Source organism: Streptopelia decaocto, assembly GCF_964273445.1.
Source record: "Streptopelia decaocto genome assembly, chromosome: Z".
Classification (NCBI taxonomy): domain Eukaryota; kingdom Metazoa; phylum Chordata; class Aves; order Columbiformes; family Columbidae; genus Streptopelia; species Streptopelia decaocto.
This window is the reverse complement of record NC_138657.1, coordinates 60,340,922-60,366,762: the sequence shown is the minus strand read 5'-3', so window position 1 is coordinate 60,366,762 and position 25,841 is coordinate 60,340,922. Positions and strand designations below refer to the sequence as shown.

Genomic DNA, 25,841 nt, shown 5'->3' with positions numbered 1-25,841 from the left:
TAGTACTTTATATTAATAGCACAGGGTGTAATCCACTTTCTTTGGTCATTAGTATACTTTCACTTTTTGGATGTTCTCCTATCATAGGGGCCTGGGAAACAGTTCTCTTTCCTGCTCTCTTTTGTGAATTTTGTTGGGTACCATTATAAAAAACTTCAGGGTCACTTGTGGTGGGCAGGAGGCAAGTAAAGAAGGTTCCAGGGGACTCTTCCAGACCTCAACTGCAAGTATGCTTGGGACTGATCTCATCAATCTGATGGCTTTCATCATTCCTGTGTTTCCAGTCTGCTCAGCCCTCGTATACCTTTGTTCTTAACTTTAAAAAGTAAATCTGTTTTCTTGTATCTTGCTTCCATGTAGATCTTCTGGTGTCTAGGACAATAGCTAAGTTAACATTAATACCTTTTCTTCAACAGGGACACTAATTTCTTTTTGTTTAGTCAAAGATTTTCATGAAACTTCTTTGAGAACTATCCTTCCTCTCTGCTCCAAACAAATTTTCCAGTAATTGTGTGCGAGGTTCAAAAGTCACTGAGGGAGACTGACAGGTATAATGGTAATACAATTACCTCAGCCTTGTTTCCTTCAGGAATTTTACTGAAAATATGGATGGTAATATAACAACTCTTCTATCTCTTGGTAATGTGCCTCTGATTTCATAGAAAAATCATTAACACATTGACATAGACAAGATACAATGTCAGGTTGTTCAGCAAATGTTTGGAGGAGCAAGAGTAATAACTCTAGTAAAGCTGCATGTCTTCATAAACATACTGGTGATTCAGGGTATGCAGTAGCGGTAAGATGTGGTGTTGGAGATATAATAAATCCACAAATGCATTTTGCTGAAAATAATGACTCTCCCACGTTCTTTACTAAGAGTATACCATCAATCAGCTGATGTTATATACACTATTCTAATATGCATGTTGCTTTAGAATCCTTGAAAATCATTTTGAAAACATACCACGAAGAATTATGAAAAAAACATTGACAAGGGGACACCATTATGCCACTGACTACCAAAGATCGATAATTCATGCTCTAATGATGGTCACAGACAAATTAAAGACGGACTACATGCACTGCATCAGCTCATCTCTGTTAAGATGTTTATTTGTCTATTACTTTGTTTGCATTAGTGATCATTTAAGCAGCAGGTACTTTTAAATCATGACATTCCATTGCTCTTGGATAGCTAGCTGGCCAGCAGAAACTGCAATTTCTAGAATTGGTTTGGAATCCATTGTTGTCTTCTAAAAAAAGAGAAAAAATAGTAAAGAAGTGATAGAAAATATTAGCTATGACATACATATTGGTCAAAATTCAAGTGAAATAGTACTCTCATGAATAAGATTTCACTGCTTCTCACATATGACTGTAATGTAAGAACATTCTAATGAAGAATGTATCGAAACACATACTGTGAGTTTCAGAGGACTTAAGTATCTGATTTATGCTGGAAGAATGAGTAGTCAGCATGTCTGATATATCAGGAGCCCAAGTAAGGTTATTTTTTTTAAAAGAGCTTTTACTATGCCATACCAGAGGAAGCATATCTGAATAAGTACATAACATGAATAATTGTCATGGTATTTGCTGTCATGGCTGAATAGAAACATGTCAATGAAATAATGCAGGAATAAAATCAAGCTGTTTATGAGACTTTTTTGAAAGAAGACCAGCTTCACTAGATCAAGCAAATGCTAACTTGATACCTTGTTTTTAGCAAGAGATCAATAGCAATGACCTAGAAACATAGGGAATGTCCAAGAATAGGGAAAGACATAGAAATATTTCCACAGAATTCTTTCCCATCCTCAAGAAATCGATGCTTTAGGATTTCTTGTGCAAGCACAATTATCTACATGTTTGAGAACCTACCATTAGTTTGTGTTGTTGTTTTTAAATTGTATTGAATATACAATTGTATTGAATATACAATTTCTTTGTACCACTGTGTAAAGGACCAGTCTTCACTCTATTTTTAATGTGACACTTGCTAGTATTATTTTATTTCCCATACTTTTTAAAAATTGTCTTCCTCATATTACTCTCAATTTTCCAGCTCTATATCATGTTCTTCTCTCAATTTTCTCTTCCAGCTGTGGAATAATTTATGGAGTATGTAGCTTTGATAACCTGGAGATGCAGTGCTGTAGGAAGCAGTTTGTAATTCTCTGATGTAGGGCTAGATGGCCCATGAGTGCTGTTATATCTTGTGACTGTGCTTTCTCAGGGTGCTACACAAGGAGAATATCAAATGTAGCTGAACTCCACTGAAGCTGAGAGAAGGTAGGCATAAAAGAAATCTTCTGATACATATTTTTGGTGCAGGTAGGGGTTATGTTGTGAGACTTATGATCAGGCTGTTTCAGTGGGCAAACATTTAAAACCTTTTCCTTATCTTGCCACCTCTTTTCTTATTGTGGCCTCCCAGAGAAAAGGAACTTATGGTAACATGTTAAGCATAAAACCCAAACACTTCCTCCTAGGTCTAAATACTCTTACTGTCACATAAAAGTGGCATGCAAGCTTCTTTTTCTCAACAGGTGAATAAAGTTCTGACCACTTCACCATTTTATGGACCAGAGCATGAACCCTCAAAACCCCGCTGCTTTTTTTTTTTTTTGTTCTTGTTTTTCTTTGCATTGTGGTATTGAAAATAAAAAGCCCTGACAAAATCATGTAGCTAAACATTTTCTTAAACTGTTTTTTCCAAGCCAAATGTTTCAAAACTGCTATAGCAGTACCTATGTTGGATTTAAGCATTCTACTTCTCAAGTAACAGAATTCAGACTCCCAAATTGTCTTCATATTTTGTTTCTGGAAAATATGTCTCTTTCCTTGTCCCTAAGACATAACTTTTTGATGGAGAGTCTGACTAGAGATGGAATCTGAATTTTAAGACCTGGGTATTTCATCTATTCTTATCCATTTTACTCTTGAAGGTCTGTGATATAACGTTGCTTGTCAAGACATTCAAATACAAATGAGTTTCAGCTACCAGGTGGCTGTTTTCAAAAGCTGTATCAAGATTTAAATGAAATGTAAGAGGACTTACCCATCATTTCAGCTGTGTCATTGAAATGCTGCAAATATTGGCTGACCATTTATTCTAAACAGCAATAACATATTAGTACTTAGAGAGGCTACCTACCTGTTTTTGGGTAGCATTAACTATTTTTCTTCTCCACAGGGCCGTTTTTCAATTCTTTCTCCCTGGCATGGTCTGCCACCAGGTTCTGGTATGGGATTGTTACACTGACGAGTTCGAGTGCTTTCTCCATTGATACAGGTGGACCAGGCGCTCCAACAGCTCCAGCCTCCATCAGTGACAACTGGTATTAAGACACCATACTAGGATTAGTTCAGTATCTCTTTGTCTTCTGTGCAGCGACAGAAGGATTAATTAGGGCTTGACCGTGATACAACTATTGCATTCTTGATCATAGTGACCCTGCAGATCATAGCATCCCCCAGAATACATCCCTTTGCTCAGATTTGGCTTTTGAAAATGCCCTTGTCAGTGGGACTGCTTAAGAGCCCAGAGGTTTCTACATTTTTGCCACTCTAGGAAGCTGCCTGAATATCAAGTCCTAAGGACTATTTTGGGCACCTACACTTTAAAAACTTGGCCACAGGGAATGAGCTCACTGCACAATAAATTTTTTAGATTGTCAGTTGTGGAACTGCATTAATCTACCTCTTCCCCTTTGTAGACCAATCTAATATTAATCTAGCACAGTAATTATGAAATATGATCATACACTAGCAAACACAGTGCTTTTACAGGAAACTGAAGACACAACAGCTTATGATATGGTGAGATTGATTCTGCCTGAAATCAGCTTACAGTTAGTGCACAATTCTTCAGTAATGCTCCTGTGTACTTAAATGAGCTTGGGGTATCATTCCAAGACACAACAATGTATGTGAGACAATGAACTCTGAGTGCACTCTTTATGGAAAGAACCCAGTAACTTACACTAGCTTCCATACCATATACCCATGAGCTTTGACAGCAGTAGGTATAAGGAACTACTGTGACATCCCTCTGTCCTTACGAAGGCTCATTTTTTCAGGATATTGTTCACAATAACAAATATGCTAATTTTTGTCTTTCTGGAGTAGGTACTAACCTTTAATTAATGTAGATTTGGGAATCTGACAAGCAATTCCCTTAAAGTAGGTCGAACACATGCATGTACAGGCCCCATCTACCAGCACAAGGGTGCCTCCATTTTTGCAGGGTTGACATTTGCACACACTGTGTTCAGTAATGTAGTCTTCGATTGCTCTTTCCAAATTTTTTTTCTTTAAATATGCGTTTCTCATCTTAACTGGAACAAGTGTATGTATTGGAGAAGGCTGTAGAAGAAAAAGTGTCTATACATAACACACTTTTCCAAAGTTCTGAATCCTTTTGGTATACCCATACCTTAAAGTTCATTATAAACTTGAACTCTCACCTCCATCTTAGAACAAAAGCTTTCAACCTGTAACAACAACAGCTTTGAAGAAGTTGTGCTTACCCGTTGCTGTATCACTACTGGGGCATCAACTAAAGATTTAGCCCACTGTATGTAATCCTCTACGTCAACCATTTTGGATCCTCGCAGTAACATTTCTTTTATTTTAATTGAAAAGTCAATCTTTCCTCCATCAACAAATGAGATGACATCATCAATGATAGCATCATCCTTAAGTTCTGCTGCAGAATGAAGGAAGAGGGTGAAGAAAGTGTAACTGCCATGAATCTTGAAAAACCCCTGTCCTTTTAATGCAAACATTCCACCTCTGCAAAACGACTGTAGAAAGAAGAACTCACTGTTTGTGGTGGAATTTGCTTATACCTCCTATGTGGGAGAAAATTAAATTAGAAAACCCTATAACTGAAAGGAAAAGAAGGGGTAATGCAAAATGAGAGGCATTATGGAGATCATATGTATTTGATAAAAAGTCAAAGATAATATGAGTAGTGCAACTGTATCACCTGAGCTGAACCAGAAAAGGTCAGGAATTGGAATAGTAGCATCATAACAAAAATACAAGAACAGAGCATTGAAAGCAATTGCTCTTTTGTGCTCAGTAGTAAATCTCTTTGCCTTTTGCAATTTTTAGGTCATGTAAGTTCATGTGGCCAAAGCTCAATTAAAAATGAAACTGACCAGTACTGTGAAGGACAATTAAAAAAGGACTTTTAACATACGTTAATGGCAAAAGGCAAACAAGAGATAACATTGGCCCTTTACTCAGTGAGCATGGTCACCTTATTAATAGGGACATAGACAAAGCCAAAATGTTTAATGCTTTCTTCACCTCAATCTCTAACAATGAAGATGGACTTGGGGGCCTCTATAGCTGTGGCTTAGTGAAGCATGGCTGCATGAACAATAAACTCCCAATCAATCCAGAACTTGTACAGGATTTGCTACTCCAGATAGATCCCTACAAGTCAATGGGGTCTGATGGGATTCATCCGAGGGTGCTTAAAGAGCTGGTTGATGTCATAGTGAGACCTCCCTCTGTGATTTTTCAATGCTCTTGGGAATCTGAAGAGGTCCTGGATGACTGGAAGCTGGCAAGCATTGTCCCAATCTACAAGAAGGGCAACAGGGATGACTCAGGCCACTACTGGCCCATCAGCCTCAATTCTGTGTGTGGCAAAATCATGGAGAAGATTATTCTGGGAGTTATTAAAAAGCATCTGAACAACAACATGGTCAATGGTCGCAGCCAGAAGAGATTCATGAGGGGAAAGTCCTGCTTAACAAACTTAATTTCTTTCTACGACAAGGTTACCGACCTAGTTGACCAAAGAAAGCCTGTCGATGAGATATTTTTGGACTTCGGTAAAGCCTTCAATACTGTCTCTCACAGTGTCCTCCTGGACAAGATGTCCAGCACACAGCTGAGTAAACACACAGTGCAGTGGGTGAGCAATTGGCTGATGGGCTGGGCTCAAAGGCTCCTAGTGAATGGGGTTATGCCAGGCTGGTGACCAGTCACTGGCAGGGTTCTGCAAAGATGCATCTTAGGGCCAGCTCTCTTCAATGTCTTCATAAATGACTTGGACACAGGACTTGAGAGAATACTAAATAAGTTTGATGATGACACTAAATTGGGAGGAGCTGTTGACACTCTTGAGGGCAGAGAGGCCCTGCAGAGTGATCTGGACAAATTGGAGAACTCGGCAGTCACCAGCTGCATGAAGTTCAACAAGGGCAAGTACAGGATTTTGCAATGGCAATCCTGGCTTTACATAGAGACTGGGGGACAAGATGCTGGAAAGCAGCTCTGCAGAGAAGGATCTGAGGGTTCTGGTCGACTGCAAGTTGAACATGAGCCAATAGTGTGTCCTGGCAGCCAAGAGGGCAACCGTGTCCTGGGTGCATCAAGCACAGCATTGCCAGCCGGGTCAGGGAGGTGATTGTCCCGCTCTGCTCTGCACTGGTGCGACCTCACCTGGAGCACTGTGTGCAGTTCTGGGCACCACAGGATAAAACCAATATAAAGGTACTGGAGAGTGTCCAGAAAAGAGCTATGAAGTTGGTGAGGAGGAGAAGCTGCATGACGAGTGGCTAAAGTCACTTGGTTTGTTCAGCCTGGAGGAGACTGAGAGGAGACCTCATGGTGTCTACAACTTCCTCACAAGGGGAGGAAGAGAGGCAGACGCTGATCTCTTCAGCAACCAATGACAGAACCTGAGGGAATGGCAGGAAGATGTGCCAGGGGAGGCTTAGGTTGGACATTAGGAGAAGGTTCTTCATGCAGAGGGTGGTGGAGCACTGGAACAGGCTCCCTAGGGAGGTGGTCATGGCCCCAAGCCTGACAGTGTTCAAGAAGAGACTGGACAACGCCCTCAGACACATGATATGTACTGTGGGGATTTCATATGCAGGGACAGGAGTTGGACTCAATGATCTTTGTGGGTCTCTTCCAACTTTGGATGTTATATGATTCTATGATAAAAGACTCACGTTCAGACACACAAAGGATCAGAAAGGAATGATGGCAGGCAAGGGAACACAAGTAGCCTGATCACAGAAAGGGAGCCCCTGCCTGGACTCCTCATAGACCCATCCCAGCAGACCCATTAACCCCACAGGATGGGGCTGAGGATGAGTCAACCACAAGTTGAGTCAATGGAAAGGCTCTCTGCATGCAGAAGAGGGCATTTTGAGATTGCACGAACTTAAATACTTAGACTATATTTATAGGACTGCTATTGAAGAGGGAGTAGGGTGGGAATAGGGTGGCATTGGAAGGAACAAGAATGGGAAAAATAGAGGGATAAATACAAAAAAGGAGACTGTATATAGAAAGGCGGCTGATTAGTGAGGCTGTCTGCCATGTGCTGTTGTTGATTTTTGCAGTATTTCTTGGATTGCCATTAATTTCTATTTCTAACTATTTTCCTGGGGGAGAGGACTGCATTCCAGGTACATGCGTGTGGATGGAGATCTGCATGCGAGCAACTGGAGTCAGACAATGGCTGACAGGATCCTGGTGTTTGTGGTGCCAATATCTGAACTGAGTGAAGATTCATATGTCAGTGTGTGATCATTAACAAGTAACAAGCCAGATTAGCAAGGGAATAGGGCAAGTGGCTTGGGAGCCAAGTATCAAAGTGGCTGTTAGTCTGACCTAGAAATGTCGGTGTCTCCTGAGTGAGACAACTGGAAGAGTAGGCTACTGGATTGACCAGGGGTTCTGTGCCAAAAACATGAGATACCTTAAGGTCCTAGGGTTTGCCAAGACCTGTTTGCATATGAGTGTGTGTCTGTGTGAGGCAACTGGAGACAAGAGGATCCAAGGGCCGGTTGCTGTGTAACCTGAGCAGCTATGGCCAGACTGCAGGCATCCGTAATGTGTGTAGGGATGTGTGTGTTGATGTGCATCAGGGGGTCTGTACCAGCAATGGGAGTGGAGCTGTGTTATACAAGTGTGTTTTTGTGTGTGTCTACTGAGGACACAAGCTAAGCCTGGCTTGCCCTGGGAGAATGCAAATATGGCAGTTTTACCTCTACTCATCTGCTGGATTAGTCCTTTCCCTACCAGCAATAACTATATTCATTATAAAAGAGCAATCAATTGGTATAATCTGTCCTTAAGCAAAAGATAGAATTTAAAATAAGGATACACTTACATTTGTCCTTCATGTGAATCTTTTCACATTTACCACGATCAATATTAACAGTGGCATGTAAATCTTTATATGCAATATTGGCATCTAAGTGATAGCCAAGGCATTTTTTCACATCTTCAACAGTGATACCTGGAAATTGAAATAATTTGTTGATTAAAGGGATGACTATAAATAATGTTATTACCCATGGAATATAAATTTCAGGGCTATAGGAAATGTTAATGGTTTTCCTCTTCCCATTTATCTTCTGCTTTTTCCTCTTCCATGGAATGAATATGAGGATGATAGTATTTAAAGTGCCTGAACAGAGGCAGGTAAGATCTACAGTGTTTAGGAAAATTCTAAAACCCTCCAAAAACTGATTGCTGTTTTCCTCGGTCTAGCTGAAAGCAGATGTCCCTCAAGGGACCACTATTCCCATATATTCTACTGGAATTTTGTCTTTCTCAGCTGCTTACCATTTGCTCTTTCTATGTGTTAAATTACAGAATCCTCCCAGTCTCTGTGTCCCAACTGCAAACATGTTTCTCCACTACTTTTCCTCATAAAGTTAATTAACACCACTAATCTCTTGGAAGTATTCTATTGACATAAGTTTCAATCCTGCTCTATCCTCTACTGCCTCCAACACCTCCTTTCTGTTTATTAAACTCAAACACGTCATCTGAAACATCACTTTTCTGTTCAAAAAGAATTTTGGTCAAGATTGGTGCTTGAAAAAAAAAACCAACATCATAATCTCCAGGTGCTGAAGAGAGTAATGCCGGTATAGATTACATCTTTGCCCGATATCCCTTTGCATAGCCTGAACATCTGATAGTAATATTATTGGTGGTGTTCCATGCAGCAAGTACTTATTTCTTGATCTCCAAAATCAGCATGAGAATTGCCTTTTCTAACTTTATTCCAGAATGACCACTTAATCTGTCACAAGCCCACATATATCTCAACTGTACAAGAGAGAGGATTAAATAACTACTTTTCTATCTTAACCAGGGCAAGGAAAATGCCAGTGTGAATGTTAAAGTCTATTAAACAGTTTAATCACACTCAAGTGCACCATATGATTTCTAGTAAGTTCTTCAATTCATTCCTTGCTTTCTGTCACCACCACCATGCTCTTAGAGTGTAAGACAAGAAGGTAACAATCAGCAAACTGGATTTAAGATTTCCTAGGCAGATTTTCTAGTCAGATTTTGTAGGCATTGAGGATTTCTTGTGAATCATGTCACACCACTTAGTATTGCTAATATTTCAAAGAGATTGGTTTAAGATTTTTTTTTTTTTCCTCAGTTACAGACTTAAAATACATAATTCTGGGAGCTACAAAGACTGACTCTCATCTCTGTTGAACTCATCTAATTCTATAATGTCCCTATTGTGCCACAAGCAGCACACACCGAACTGTGCTGTTTTCGGTATACACATATACACATGTACTCCATATACAGAATCCTCATACATCTCTCTGCATGACTGGAGACCTGGTGATAATCGGCCTACCATAACAAAACCAACAGAAACCGTACCTGTTTGAGACATAGCATAATTATCCAGCACGTACACAAGTTCATATTTTCCTCCTACGATTCCAGAGACTGCATAGTGAGTTCCATAATCTTCTAGGAATTTAAAATATTCTCCCTTATCATATTCAGCAGGCAGGAAGTTTAGATCATCAAGGAAACTCTCTCTGAGACGGACATCACGGCTCCGCATTTGGAATCTTCCCAGTTGAATCTTTCCTTTTATATGCAGGAAGGTTTGGTTCTGAATGTAAGAAGAAATAAGATGAAAATGCCATTTTGGCATGCAGCACAGCAGCAAAATCTGTTCTATTCTACTTATAAAGAAGCTGCAGCACTTCTAAACATAGTATTCAATCTAGCATTTTGGAACAGGGACACACTTGTTAAATTCAGAGTTCTCTAATTTAAACTGAGGAAGCAGAAAGGGATTTAGATAATTTCTATTCTTCCAGTTTTGCAGAACTCTCATCTTACTAATTTCATCAAGTTCTTTGTGATCTATTTGACAAGGTCTTCTCTTTAAGTACAGTATCTACCAGAAGTGTGTTTCTGATTTTCATAACATTGAAAAGTAATTCCATATGGCTTGCCAGATAACAGAAACTGCCCACTGAGGTCAGATGGAGTTTTGTCTTTGTTTATAGTCAGAGCAGAACTAAGTTCCTCTCTCTTGTATCACTTCTCTGTTAGACTGTCAGAAGGAAGGGCACAACTCCAATTACAACCAAAAAAGCCTGAAATAACATCATAAAATGGAAGTTAATCACAAAAAAAATCCCTTTGAGGTATTTGACCTATAAATACATTCTAACTCTAGGTTTAGTGACTGATATTTTCATACATTACATTGCAGTTGGTTTAATACAATTGAAATGAGGACCTAGCTGCTGCCTGTAACACATGACGTCTTGTGAAAGAGTTGCACTTAAGACTTCAAGCAAACATGTGCCTTCTATACCCCATTATTATCTGCAGCACTTATATGACTTCCTTAATAGTAAGGCCTAACAGGAGGTATGTAAAAGGGATTTAGAAACTGACCATAGCTAGCACCATTTAAAATAGCTTCAACTGCTGCTTCAGACTGACAGAAATCTTCAGGTATCTGAATCTCTGTGAGGAAATTTTTGTAGGTGCAAATGTTCCAGCCACCAAGCATGTGCAAATTCCCTTACTCTCCTGGTGTCCCTGGGCTGCTCCTTGCCTTAGATTGCAGGTGAGCCCTGGAGGGTTCTCAACCAGACACTGCCACTCCACTAACCTGCAACAATTTGAGTTTATGGTGACAGACACCTGCCAGTGACAGATCTGATTCATTTTCTAAGCTGATCTCCAAGAAATAATTTGATGCCAAAACTCCAGTCCCAAGCCACTTGACTATGAGTGGCCTGTAATATACCCTGAGTTACAGAACTTCATCTTTTGTCTTTGTGGAGATGAATGCTTTGAGGTTTAAATGGTCCATTTCTGTCCCAAGAAAGCTCATACCAATACAAAGTCAGTGCTCTATGTCAGCTTCTCTTTATTGTACAGACCTTTCTCTACAGCATTATTTTAATGAATCAGTTATAAAAGTTAACTTAGTTTTCCCTTATAACCATTGGATCTCTAGAGCTCTGAAGGCATCCTAGACAACAAGGCTGACAAGAAACTCGAAAGACTGTCAGGTTAGGCAGATCTATTCTTCCTTGCATATGGAGTACTTCAGTGCTATGCAGTTGATGTAGCTTGCACATGATGGCTTGTGGCAATCACAGACTGTGGCCTATATGGTACGAAAGGATATATAACCCAGACAGTTAATTCCACTAGCACCTAGCTGTTGTATTAGGCCATAGTGTCTAGCATGACTAGTATAACTTTTTGTTGTCTCTCTCTTTGACCCCACTAGATGCTAAGGCTACTTTTTTAGTAGTAAATAAAATATGATTGGGGTTTTCATCTGCCTCAAAGGGCAGGTAGAGTGGTATGGCTTGTGTGCACCTCCAAAATAGGCTTGCTTTCTGTGGATTGTCCACTGGGAACATTCCCTTCAAACATACTGCAGGGGAGCAGAGGATAGGCTTTGTTTATGAGAGCACAAGAGCAGACACAGGCCAAAATCATGGCAGTGTGCTATTTTTGTGTTTATCTAGTGTAGGCCTAATCCATGGTAGTTTTTCTCCCAGGACTTGACCTAATTTACCCACACTGCACTAGATCAGATCTGGTTTCTAATCAAGACGAAGTCCAAGATCTTTGGCCCTTTCTAACATCAAGCCACTGTTGAAGATGAGGGTGGCTGCTAGTCAAGGATAAACAGTGGGAAAATGAAGCTGCATTTGATTATGCTTTGGCCACATTTGAAATCTTAACCCTGGTATTGTTACTATTTCATTTCTGTGAATAAATGACAGAAAAGCAACAGGCAACTAAATATTTAGAAAGATTAACATTACATTATTACAACACTGTGAATTTTACTGTTTGTAAAATGATTACATTAAACCCTTTGGTTTGATTAAACTTACCCTTTCTGTGGAACTTTTCAGGATAGAACTTAAATTTGAATTCTTGCTATAGTGATACTTGTAATTTCCTTCTAAAGCAGTTTTGTTACTTCCTTCAGTAGGTGTGTATTTCAGAGACAGGTCAGCATTAAAGTGTTTTTGTTTTTCTATGTAAACCTCTCGTAACATTTTTACACGATCATGGTAGAACACAGATGTGAAGGTTTTGTCTGCTTTTGTCTTAGAAAAGATAATGAAAAGGTTGTGTGAAAAAACAAACCAGGCAGTAATAGAAAAACATACTTCACATAGATTAGCAATACATTTTCTTACATCTCTTTATTCTTTTAAAAGAAAACAAATGGAAGTATCACTCTGTCATCTAGATCAGCTCAGTGGTTCAAAACTAGACAGGAAACAGCAGTGACATTATTTCAATGAATGTTAAGTCTCAGCATGTAACACTATCAAAGTACTTTATGTGTGTCAACAGCTCCTTTACATGTAAGGAGTACATGTAGCTCCTTCCTAGAACACAGACAAGATTTGCTAACAGGTCTCGACATCTGACATGAATTAGAATTATGATTTTGTGTTCTTTTCATATGGAAGAAATAGGCTGATTCAGAATACCTGTTTCAGTGTGTGTGTTTTGTTTTTTTTTTTTTTTTTTTTTTTTTTAAATATGCTACCAGACCATAGAGTTTTAGTAACTGAAATAGTTTCATCAAAATCAAATATGAGCAAATATCGCTGGGCTAGAATCACTAACTTGGGGCAGGATCTGATTTAAGTTGCTATGGTTCTATTAAGTTCCTACTTACAGAGATAGGTAAAGCACTTAGTAAGCAAAATACTTCTTTTATTTTTGAGATGCATCCAATAGGGATGTTTCTAAATCATGAACACTTTTGGTGTCCAAAACTCACTGGAAGTTTGTGGCAGAATGCAAACCCCTCTCTCTCCCCCTCCCTCCTTCAGTATGGAAGGAGTAGGCACATCTCCCTCTCTCTCTGCTACTTGAGGCTAACAGCTTCTTTTGTTTGGCCCCAGAGCACCCTGGCCAGGGCCATTGGGAGAAGGGATTGCCAAGGCGCCACTGAGCCGCTGGGCACCTGCGGCCATTGTGGGGGATGTTTGGAGGCTTCAGGGGCACCCACAGCCAGTGTGAGGGTGCAGAGAAGCTTCTAGAATGCCCACAGTCAGATCTGATCAGCCAGTATAAAAACAGGATTCTCGTCGAGACTCCGCCCATTGTTGCGGGTCTCTCGGAGCACGAGCAAGATGCTGCCACCGAGAGCCCCCCTCCCCAGGAAGAAGACTTCACTTGCCTTGCCGCCATGGGTGTGAGTAAAACTTCTCCTCACAGGATTGCGAGCATATTTATATTTTTCGTGCATATTTGCACGTGTAACTTTCCGTGCTCAATATGAGCATGTGTAAAATTAATCCTCGCATAATCGCGGGTGTGTTTTCCTTCTGTGCACATTTGCATGTGTAACTTTCCGTGCTCATTTGCACGCGTACTTTCCGTGCTTAATACAAGCACGTGTACTTTCCGTGCACATTTGCACGTGTAACTTTGAGTGCTCAATACGAGCACATGTATAAATTATTTCCTCGCACAATCGCGAGTGTATTTTCCTCCCGTGCTTCCACATAAGCCCGTGTAATATTCCGTGCACATTTGCACGTGTAAGTAAATTAAGCCTTGCAGGATTGCGAGTGTATTATAAATTTACCCTCGGACAATCACGAGTGTACTAACTTTCCATACTCACTACGAGTACGTGTATCTCTTTTAAAATAATCCCACACCGTGTTCAGGCAAGTGTGTACTCCTCCGTGACTCAGGGACGGTTCCGGTGAAGCCATGTTTTGGTGAAGCCATGTGCATGCACTCTGTGGACCGCCTGTTGTATTAGTTGCTGCCCCTTAATAATTTTCCTCAACTGATATCTGAACCTGTATTTAAGTCACTTTTGGAGTGCTAAAACCCTGTTTCTCACCGGTTTAATAAAAGTTGTTTTGGACCCTGTTGTCCCTTAAACTAACCTCAGGGTGCCTCCATGGCAAAGTTATAGTCTGAATTTCAAAAGCCTATTAGATTTTTTTTTTTTTTTCAGTGGCACAAAGAAAGTAATCAGTGGTTAGAAAGCCCAAGCAGGACCAGAGTATCATAATATTATTGCTGCCTTTTTACTGGTATCTTTTGTGTGTCCTTGAAAAAGCAGCTCGATTGATGCCCTACTCAGTAAAAGTAAGGTAACATATTCCTTTCTGTACATCTCCTGTTCATCTCATACACTGCTATTGTAAACATTCCAGAAACTATGCACAGGTGCAGCAATGAACATGTGGGAATTTCTCTGGTACAACTGAGCGTAACTGCTAAAGCAAATGATAACATAACCTGTTTGCCTCTGGACTTAACCAAAAGCTTGATGCTAAGAAGCAGCTGCTGCCTGACTAAAGAGCTATGCTGAGCCTTCCAAGAGGATGTCAGGATTTGTCATTCAGTTAAACACACCCTAGTTTTCACAGAAGGACTTAGACTTACATCATAAGTGAGAACAGCCACGTTCCATGGCTTCCGATAGTAAGTCCTCGTGTTTCCATCACGCACTCTTTCGCAAAGACCATTGAAAAAATCATTGTCAAATGGGCTGGCCATTGGCTGCATCCCTAAAACATTGATGCTACAAAAGAAATACAGGAGAGGTTATGCTTCAAAAAGGATATGTCAGCACCGATAGTCTGTAGACAATGGTATTATGACTGAAAAAGTCAGATTCTGTAAGAGGTGGCACCTATATCTGTGGAAATGAATCTAGCTTCATCCACAACAGCTTGCCCCAACTCTTGTGGTTGTCTCATCTGTGTAACAGATATAACAATATATCTTTTGCAAAGCATTTTAAGGGTCAATAATGAGAAATAAATCAAAGATAGATACTAAACATAAAATGAAGTGAGACTCTCGGGAACATAAGGAGGTAAAACCAATTTTTCCTTGACCAATGTATTTGTGAGGAAGTGTTCCTTATAGTTGTAAAAGGGGCATATCAACAGCTACTTCTAACCTTTTTTTTTTTTTTTTTTTCCCCATAAGTTCTATTGGTTTGTTTGCTGGTAGAAACTTTGGTACTGAGTGTGTACAAGATCCATTGAATCTGTAGGAGGAATATACAGCTACTTCTAGCATTGTCTTTTCTTCCAGGATGTGACATAGGGGAGTAATAGAATTCTCTGGAGCAGAGGAGAGGAAATCTGAACCGCTACAAGTCCAGAGAAGGGGGCAGATTGTCTGCATAGCTCTATGCATCTATGTATCAATGTACAAGAAGAAAGACTTAAAAAATAACTTCTCTTTGGAGGATTTTTTTCTTCTTACTTTCTATGTCTGTTTCACAAGTTTGAGCCTTTCCAGTATTTCCAATATTTGTGTCTGATACATGTCCATATACCTACCTGAGTGTAGAAAGTGGTTATCAATTCATCAAAGGCACTGGTATCACTACTACACATCTATACAACATTTTCTCATGGAAGATTTTCATAATGTATTATAAGACAAATAATAAAGAAACTACTTCCAAAAATGTCTAAGTATCTGGTTTACCTTCCCATGATACAAGGGCACTATTTTTGCTCTTGTGTGGTAGTACTATTATCAAAAGTAAATTGAAAGGAAGCATATTTTTCATTTAAACACAAGGTGGCGCTGTAGCATGCGTTTATTTTCATGTTGTTCCACATTAGATAGCTGCTTTCCTACTCGATTTGTAGATAAACAGTATGTCACGCTTTCTTTTGTTTGAAATGAAAGAAATGCAGCGTAGTCTGAGAATAGAAAGACTAATTTTTGGTTTAGATTAATGAGCAAAACTGTAAACAACAAAGATCTGGGAACTGAAGAATGCAATACTGGGAAAAAGCTTCAGACAGTGTTGTTGCAGTAAGGCATCCTGTTGTATAAATAATCGAGATACATTTTCTCCTCTTTAGATTTGGATTTTAGTAATTTGGATTGACTGTTTCATTATGAAATATCACTTGAAACATATCTATGTAAACTTATCAATTAAATGATAAAGATTGTAAGTATATTAATGTAATTTCTATGTCTGATTCTGTGTATTAATGTTATGATTGATTTACACTGTCTATATAAATATTTTATCTTCCCCAGGTCTACAAAACAAAACAGTAGTTAGTTGTTCTTCCAAAACCTACATAGCATCTCAGAATACAAATGAGAACATGATTCAGATTCTGCTTTTGGAAATGTCAGTGCGCCCCAGTGTTTTCAGCTGGCTTTAGGGACAGTCCTAGACTCTTCACAATGCCCGATACTACTTTTTACTTCATTACATACCCTTGCCCTGCAGTCCTGCCAACTTCAGACACATCAATATCATGGTTACGGCATGGTGATCGTGGGTCAGATTCACAGTTATCTTCATCAGAAAAGTCTCCACAGTCATTATCTACATTACACACAAGTCGTCGCTTTATACATCGACCTAGTCGAAGAATAAAACATGGAATGAATGCACTTTTTTTCCAGGATGGACTTTAATTGACATCCTCAGCTCTTCCTTATTGGGATCTTTGTCTGTTTATTTCTGTTATTGTCATAAGGAATTACAGTCCTACACCCTGCCTCCTTCAAATGAAAATAAAAACTTGTACTACTATATTTACCTATGAGTTTACTAGGATGGCTAAGAAAATTAAGTGACAGGTTAACTGCTGCTATTCACAGAAAATTGTCACTTCCTGTGACTGTTTCTATATGAACCTTTGTTTATTAGTGTGTTGTGTTGTGTTTGTTTTTGTTTGTTTGTTTGTTTGAATTTGTATTAAGACATTACAGAAAAATATTAATTCAATATCAACAAATACTTATTTATAAATTATTTAAATTTTTGCTATTTGTACTATATCTATTTGGACAAAATAGTTTTTAAAATGATAGCAATTTATGTTCTAAATCAACAGTGAAACAGTAATTTTCCTGAGGGTGCATATCACAGTTTTTTGTAAATTTTTTTCTACAGAATTTAAAGAATTGGGGTAAATTTAGTCCTAGCATAATAAAACAACACTTTTTGCTGTCAACTGCTTCACCAAAAGGTGCCACACAATGGCTGTGAGCTAGCAGCTAAGCACATACTTTAATTTTTTTCTTTCCTAAGTGCTCTTCACAACATTTCAAATAAAGGCTATAGTGACAACATCTTGGCACTCAAAATTCACTTACCATCTTTCCTTTCCTGTTTTGACTAGTTTTATTACCACTAACTTTTACTATTTTATTTCAATTTATCACGGGTCTTGAACACTACATTCATTCATTTGCCATGCATGTACCACTTCACAAACTTACATATTACTTGGGATCTAGAGGCATTCTGGTCTCCAGCTAGCATCTGTCATGCTACTTTGGTCAGTAAACCTCCCTATCCACTTTGTTAAAATTCCTTCAGTCCTGGTTTTTCCCAGTGATTTTTCATAAAACTTAGTGATTCTGTAGCAGGTGGAACAGTAACACCAGAAGAAAGGACACTCACAATATGCTCAGCTTTTAATAATGAAGTGGAAAATATGGGAGAAGAACTTAAACTAGATACAAATTATTATGCGAGATGAAAGGAATGTACCCCTTGTCAAATATTGGTCATGCTGTGATTTTGGCATTGTGACTTTGTAAGCCACCTGTCTACACACTGGAGACTGTTTTTAAACCCTAGCAATAAGGCACTGCTTCAGGAAATCATCCCCACCTAGAAAAGCACTAAAACATATCTCTCTCTTTGTCTATGCATTTTCTCTTCAATGGAAAGTGAGATAACTTCTTCACAGAACTATATAAAACATGTTTTCCTGAGTTGTTGCTTAACAACACTATGGCATGAAACCTAAACTTACCAGAATCGCATTGGAAGTCAGTACCACAATCTTGTTCTTGCTCTTCAGGACATATTTCACCAGTTTTACAGATTTGTGTGTCTCCTAAGGTCTGCAAGCATGGTGTTCCACCAAACTGTCCAAATCTTTCAATACTTCTAGAGCGAAACTTGAAGGATAAATAAGACTATTAACATTGCTTAGATAGAAAAGAGAATGCAACAATGGAACTTTTCAAAATGAAGCAAGATTGGTTAAATTTTTGGTTGAAAATTCATATGCACGGCTCATGGTGTAAAAAAAGTGTGCAGGAAAAAATAATTAGTAATAATGCCTTAGCAGGTATGTAGAGAAGTTTAATTTTCACTACTTAGTTTATTTCACTATTTCCTTATTTTCAGTCCAGGGAGGAAATACATCATATATATTTTGTATGCTTTCAAGTCTTTCACTTTCTTGAAGACTCATAAGAACTCCCCTAAGAAAATAAAAGTCTGCTTTTGACAAAAAAAATGATTTTTATTAAAAAAAAAGTATTGAAGAGTAATATTCATATAGAAAATTTCTATCAAGAAAACATTTTGAATGAGAATGCTTGACAATTTTTATACATCTGGATGTAGTCTTCTCTGACTCTTATGGCTTCAGATCTGAAAGTATTATGTTTTTCATCAAACATGAACATACAATATTAAGAGTTGAAATTTTATCTTTTCCCATAACCAGAAGGCAGACAGGTAATGTCTCTTTTGTTGTGGCTTTGGAACAAAGACTTCCAATTATAGCTTACCCTTTGATAGGTGCATGGGTCACATGACCCCCACGTGCTCCAGCTGCTCAGCTTACAATCTATTGGAGATGGAGCATTCAGTTCTCTTGTTCCTCTGTGGAAAGCTTTTTCTGAAGAGCTGTCAAACAAAACATTCCAGTACAGTCCTGGGCAGTACACCAAAATCACATGTGAGCTTGTATTTAGACCGTAGACCAATATTTTGGAAGCACCTTCAAGCTGCTTTCTGCTTCACTTTCATAGCAGTGCTTGGTACTTAGATGTATAAACATCTGCTTAATCTTAAAATCTTTGGTGGTTTAAAATTACATTAAAAAAACCTTGAAGACTTAATAAGCCAGCTAGCTCTTTTTTCCTTTTTTAGAAATCTCAGATTTCTTTAGATCTTTGTGCATACTCATGCTTCTCTGTGGGTCATGTTATTGAAGAAAATCAAACAATACACAGAGGACATCTGCATTTCCCCTATTCACACAGTGATCGTGCTCCCCATACTTCAAGCTGAAGACAAAGGCACAGCAGCACATCTCAAAAGATGTAGCACTTCAGTACATGTCTTTGTGATTTTTTTTAGCTTATTTACTCTAGTGGCGTTTTCCTTGAAGCCTAGATAAAAGTTTAAATGCTTTCCTGAGTTGAAAGAAGGTGCATAAATAAAGGTATTATTTGCTAATAGTTTGACTTATATAGTTGGAAAAAACAGAGAAGTGTTTAGCTATCTAAGTATTCTACAGCTTGCCAAGTTGAATACTTCACCAGTTAGGCCTATATTTTCCAGAGTGACTCTTCATATCGGTGCCTAGTTTTAAATGCCATGAAACTCGTGGCTCTCAGTAAGTGAAAGGCCATCACTTTATAGAAATAAGTTTCTTTAAAGCACCCACAGTTGAACATTAAACAGACGCACTGTAAGAGGACTTGTTAATTTCAAGAAAAAAACAAGGCCAGTAGATTACTGGTGACCTGATCTTCACAGGTAACAATGCTGGAAAGCAGAGGAATAGAGGACCATTGAAGTCTAACGTGCCTGCTTTGCTCTCTGTAATTTATTCCAATTTGGCCTTACATGCTGAGTATTCATCCACTGTGAAGCAATCTCTCTCTGCAACTCTCTAGGTTAATGCCATTGCCGCAGCTCTACAACGGGACCTTCTTTGCTGAGCCCAGCTAGTTGGCAGATCTACAGCTCCCGCAGCGTGATATATGGGCTGTTGTTGCAGGCAGGGCCTTGACCTCCACTCTTTGACCCCCTTCCCTCATACAAATATGTCAGGAGTCCAAACAAATGTAACCTGATTCCACAAGGTTGAGAAATCTGCAGTTTGGACAAGGAAGATATACCAGTTGGTTCAGCTTTCTGATGGCATTTATTGTATGTTCAAGTTACATACATAGTACGTTGTTATTGAGACACTAAATCAATCTGTGTGTCTTTCCAACTATTGAATCTTAAACAGCTCAAGGATCAGAGGATTGTTTTGCAACCTTTTATACACTCAGCTGACCCTGACTGGCTCAGATGCTTCAAACTTTCCACTGTCACACACACCAGCGGTAAACACGCACCAGAGCTGCTGCTGGAAGTGTCTGTATCATGCACTCCCACTGTCTTGCCTGCTGCTCCTAAACAATTGTCTTCCCAGAAGTCTCCTGATCTCAAGCTAGGGCCTGCAGTAAATGGATCCTTGGCCAAGGATGTTGCTATTAGCAGGTGGGATTCTGAAAAAAGGAAACAGCAAAAAGCACAAACATGCCCAATTTCTGTGGGTAGCAGAAACGAGATAAAGAAGTAAGAACTATATCCGTATAAGAGGGACATCTCAAACTCTTAGCTGGTATGAAGCTTAGCTGTGTGCTTGGTGACAGAAATTGCGGTACCTGATAGAAGGTGCAGATCCAACCTTGTGAAAAGTCCATTTTCCACAGAATTCCCTTTCACTGATTCTCTGGTGGACTCTGAGCACCTAAATCAATAATCCACTTGTTGACAGCCAAAAATGCTGGGAGCCTGGGAGACAGCATTGAATACCTGCCTTGTTCTTGCACTTCTCCTGAGCACCCTTTAATGATCGCTATCAGGCACATTAATGGATCCATGGATTAATGGATTATCTGTCTCTTTACTCTGGCCCCAAAAGACTTTGATTAGATTAACCATGGTATGTTCAATTTGAGATTTTTCTTCAATTTTCATATGCCCACTCAGGGGCCGGCTTTCTTTCCCTAGTGCTGCTGAAGTTTTTAGATCCTAACGCGCTTAGCATGTGTGTGTATTTCATGTGTGTGTATTGACGAAGCATGCATGCTTAGGTACATCAGAATGATACTCCATCTTGGGAACAGATGCAGATTTTTGAAATCATAACTCCACCTAAACTTGTGCTGCAGTCACACCTACCTTGTGTTATATTAAGGGTTATAACTCAAAAATAAGAAAGAAAAGGGTATACCATATCACCTAGAAACTTCTACAGAAGAAAAATTACTTCAGGGGAAGCTCAAAACTTTAACACGAGAAACATGAAACATTGGAATAGGTTGCCCAGGGAAATGGTATAATGTCCCTCACTGGAAATACTCAGGACTGTTTGACAGGATGCCTGGATAACTTAAGGCTCTGCTTTGAACAGAACATTGTACAAGACCTCCAGAGGTTCTTCCTAACCTAAAAGTTTCAATATACTCTGCAGTTCTATGAAACTGTGGAAAGTTGTAACATACTTGAAGTTTGATATAGCCCACCAGCCTTTTCAAAAACAATTCCTTTGCCTGTAATTAGCTCATCTTACAAATACTTCAGCAATATTACAATTTACTGTAACTTCATAATGAACAGACAATGCTTTGAAAAGTTGGTGTACAATATTTTATTAAATATTTTTCCACCACTCAACAGTAACATCAACAGAGGGAAGAAACTGAAATCTACTGGTCTGGTAAATGGATGAGAACTAGCTTGTTTTTTCCTGTGTCTGCAAAGTTGGCTGCATATATGATCTTTCCATCTCCTTACTGATGTAGAACTATAAACCTCTGAGTATCAATATCTATTCTGGCATCTTGGGTTGAAGACTGGCAGGTTGTCATTAAAGTTAGGAGTGGGAACCCTTAGACCCCAATGACAGATTAGGGTACCTAATAGGATTTCTAAAAGCAAATGTTTATCTTATTCCAAGAAATTACCAGATATTTAGGTACTGTTGAGGTTTACCCTGAAATGCAATTCTGAAATTTCAAATTATTACCTAAAAAATGCAGCCAAACCCCCTTGCACGTAGTAAAGTGTTACCGTTCCTAAAAGAGTGACCAGACTCAGGCTAGTACAGAACATAAAGAGTGTCCCAAAGGTTCCTGTAAGTCATTATTTTGAGTCTAAAATAAAAATCCCAGGCAGGAAAGGCTGAGTAGAATTTTTCAGTGCAAATAGAATTCTTGTCATCAGTTATCTGCCAACTAGAGTTTTTGATAATCTTTGAGCTGACTTTCAGGTGGCACAGTTTTTCATGTAATCCCAACTGAGCAACTTCTGCAAGAATATTCATTGGGTGATGTACACAGACCCCTGGGTTGCCTTCTAGTAAAGTGTAAAAGGTACAGGTGATTTACTGCAGATCCAGTTTTAAGGTTTTTTGTTTACTTGAGGTTAGAGAAGAAAAAAAACCTCCATATATCAGAAAAAAATTCATTACAAATGTTGCTCGTGAACTCTGAAACACCAACAATGCATCCACTGTGCAGATTGTTCTGGAAATTCAGAGGGACACGTATGGAAAGAGCATTTTATTCAACAATATTGTTTAGAAAAGACAAAGATACCAGGAAAATTGTCAGGCTTGTCACCTCCACGTTAAACCTAGGGAGAAAGGATTGCGCAAAAACCATGTTGAAACACAAGATATAAAGTCACACAATTTAAATATGAGAGAAGATAAAGGCAGTTCAGCTACTGAAGAATGTCAATGAAGGTGGCAGTTTGGAGCAAAAACTCCAGAGACAAGCATGGAAATTGAAATACCTTCTTTGTCATCCATTATTGAGGAGGTTTGAGGGACAGAAGAGTGCTCTTTGGAATAGCGGAACCCATTTCACAACCAGTACATAAAGTTGCTTGCACCTTGTCTTAGATTGCACAATACACTCTGTACACCCTCAGGCCACACAGCTTTGGTGATTTTTTTGTTGATCCAAACTTCAAAACACAGAGCTGTTCAGCTCATCAGTTACAAAACTGGTGACTCAATAAAAAGTTTTGATTTGACAGTTAGAACTGATGAAGAGAGAAGGCAAGCTCTGTTGAAACTGGAGACACGATAGCATCACACAAAGGCATAGCTTTGCCAAATGTAGTTACTACCATCATGAAGCTGCACAGTCTTTGGTATGATGTGAAGTCAAGCTGCTGTCCCACATTGCCTACTATGAACTCTTTGTGATAATCATAGTTAGAAACAGTCCAGCCAGAATACTTCAAACCTGTCCTGTACATAATAACTACCAAAATAAGGAGAAAGGGAAGCAGCAATCCTGATAATTTTGAAGGCTGCTCTTGAAAGTCTGTTCAGGTATTTCAAGTGATAATAGCAGCAGCCACCCTCAGGCCTGGACACACATGTGAGAGGCAGTACTCAGTTGTTCAGATAGTATTTATATCCTCACAAAATGCTTCACATGCTGTAATTTAAGTCTTAAAGAAAATGGATCCCAATTTGTTCTTAATGTAAATATATCTATTATGAGGCTCACGTTCTTTCATCACTTAGTATTGACCATGCTCACAAATTACATTTAGACTAGGCAGCTCTGTTTCTGGTAGCGTATTTCTTCAGTTCCTGTCACATTATATTTTTGTATGGACTAAGCCTTTGGCCTTCTAGTGATGCTTTCAGAGAAAAAACAAAGGCTATATTTCCAAGGATTTAGAAATAAACAGTCTAGGAGACTTTAAAAAGGAATAGAAGTACTGCCATCATAAAACTGTGCATCTTCGGAAATAAACAGATTGAGAATAAATTATATTCTCACACTCAGCATGCAACTGATAACAGTTGCTTGAGCTCCACCTCCCTGCAAGAACATGGCTTCAACAGCTATCAAACACCTTTATTGTGGATAAAACATTTCTTTTTGACTGCTTGAAACACAGTAGTAACTTCCATTTTCATCGGATATCTGCATGAGCTACCATTAGAAAACTCTGCATTGGAGTTTTATGCCCTGTGTTGGAAAGAAGAAAGCATTATAGACATCTGCAGAAAACCAAGCACACTTACCGTCTGCCTTCCCCCAGAAGTGAGGCAGCCACCTCCAAACTGCATAATATGGATATAAGCTGCAGGATAACATGTGTGTTTCTCATTTTGTAGCTGAATAGACGAGGATTGCCATGACTGAATTTGCAATTTCTTTATTTGTTCCATTTGTTATTCATTACCAAAAGGACAAACAAACAAAAAAAAAGTGCTTACGGAAGAATGCCAGTTACTGGCCAAAACTAACTTACGGTAAGTGCTCCAAAGTCTACTCTTCTGAAAATCCCACTTTTTCCTGCTTTGAAACTGGGAATAGTGTAAAGTGCTCTCAAGATTAAAAACAAGCCATTTTTATTTACTAGTAACTTTTTAATACAGAAAAGCCATTTTCTATTTAATTAGAGCACAGTTAACTGCCTAGTGAAAAGCTGTCATAGCAGTTACTCATGTAAGGAGCAAATAATTTCTAAAGCAGGGCTGTTTACAAGAGTAAGTTCAGCATCTAGCATCTTTGGAATCCTTCTTTGGACTACTGGAGGAATAAAGTCCCAAGATTCCTTCCCCCCTCCTTCCTCCCTTGCCAATATAAAAGAACACGCAATTTTTTGTGGTTTTGAAGGAGCCTATTTTGTTGTAATCCAGATTTAAGGCATCATGTGTTGGACACAGTCACAATACAGAAGTAACTCATAAATAGCTTGCTGTTTAGCAGTTAAGAATTAAGTATCTGGATACAAGCTTAAAATAATCACCTAGTACAAGGATATTCCAAATAACCATGAATAAGTAAAAAACCCTAAGTTTTTCTGTTCTTCCATTTATTTTGTGATGGGGAGATGAGAGTATGTGGAATAGGGCAGGAATTTTTTTTTCCCCTACTCTGTCCTGAGTTTGGGATAATTTCATTTAGAGGAACTTAAATCCAATACAGTCTCAGTCCAGCTTGAAAAGTCCAGTTGCAATGAACTCATTTGTTGAGCAAGAATGCAAGACAGACATTTGTAATATTGTAATGGTTCATCAAACCTGCTTCAGCTGATGCTATATACATCACTACTGTTCACAGTTATTTAAGACAGAGACTAGATCAGAATACACAGCCATTTAAACTAAGCTAGCAGACCAGCAAGTAAAAGGTCCTGCTAACCAGTTCTTGGTGATCAGCTTGACAGCTATTTCAAAACCTCAGTGTCGTAGGACTGTTAATTTTAGCTTGACCAGCAAATGGTCATTTAAATGCTTAACTCAAATGCTGGAAAACATTTTTTCACTTATGCACCAAGATAGCCGATTGTTTTTTCTAGTTCTAATGTTAACTTTGACTACTATATTACATGCTGCCACGCAGTCAGAAAAGGAAAAAAAGTGTCTGTGTTGTGCGTGTCCCCCTGGCCCAGTGATTCTCCATGAAGCACCATAATACCTATATTTCAGGCTGAATACCAACTCCCTTTCAATAAGTTGTTTTCAATCCCTTAACCATATCAATCAAGTGGTATTAAAAGTAACCAAGCAAGCATCCACTCTATTTATTCAGTGATAGAGCAGGCTGCCAGTTACAGTACTATTACTCCAGTACTAAAATTTAGTCTAAATCAGTAACTTTCTAATGGACTTATTCTTTTTTAGCCATCTGCATTAAAAGGAATTGTAAAATCTCTTCTGAACACAAGCTAAATGTTCTGATTTGTTTTTCCCAAGATCAGTTTAGACATCCTA

The 25,841-nt window shown here is 38.8% G+C and overlaps 1 protein-coding gene across 1 annotated transcript; it reads right to left on the bottom strand.

Annotated features, from left to right (window-relative positions):
- Nucleotides 1-1,124: 1,124 nt before the first annotated feature.
- Nucleotides 1,125-25,133, bottom strand: C9 (complement C9). The gene is made up of 12 exons (XM_082075407.1): nucleotides 24,144-25,133; nucleotides 18,874-18,991; nucleotides 18,105-18,252; nucleotides 16,549-16,696; nucleotides 14,731-14,869; nucleotides 12,192-12,410; nucleotides 9,682-9,922; nucleotides 8,153-8,281; nucleotides 4,536-4,714; nucleotides 4,143-4,371; nucleotides 3,161-3,341; nucleotides 1,125-1,256 (listed from the first exon to the last, which is right to left on the bottom strand). Exons 1-11 carry the CDS (start codon nucleotides 24,227-24,229, stop codon nucleotides 3,181-3,183), a joined length of 1,797 nt encoding a protein of 598 aa, XP_081931533.1. The 5' UTR covers nucleotides 24,230-25,133; the 3' UTR covers nucleotides 1,125-1,256; nucleotides 3,161-3,180.
- Nucleotides 25,134-25,841: the final 708 nt, after the last annotated feature.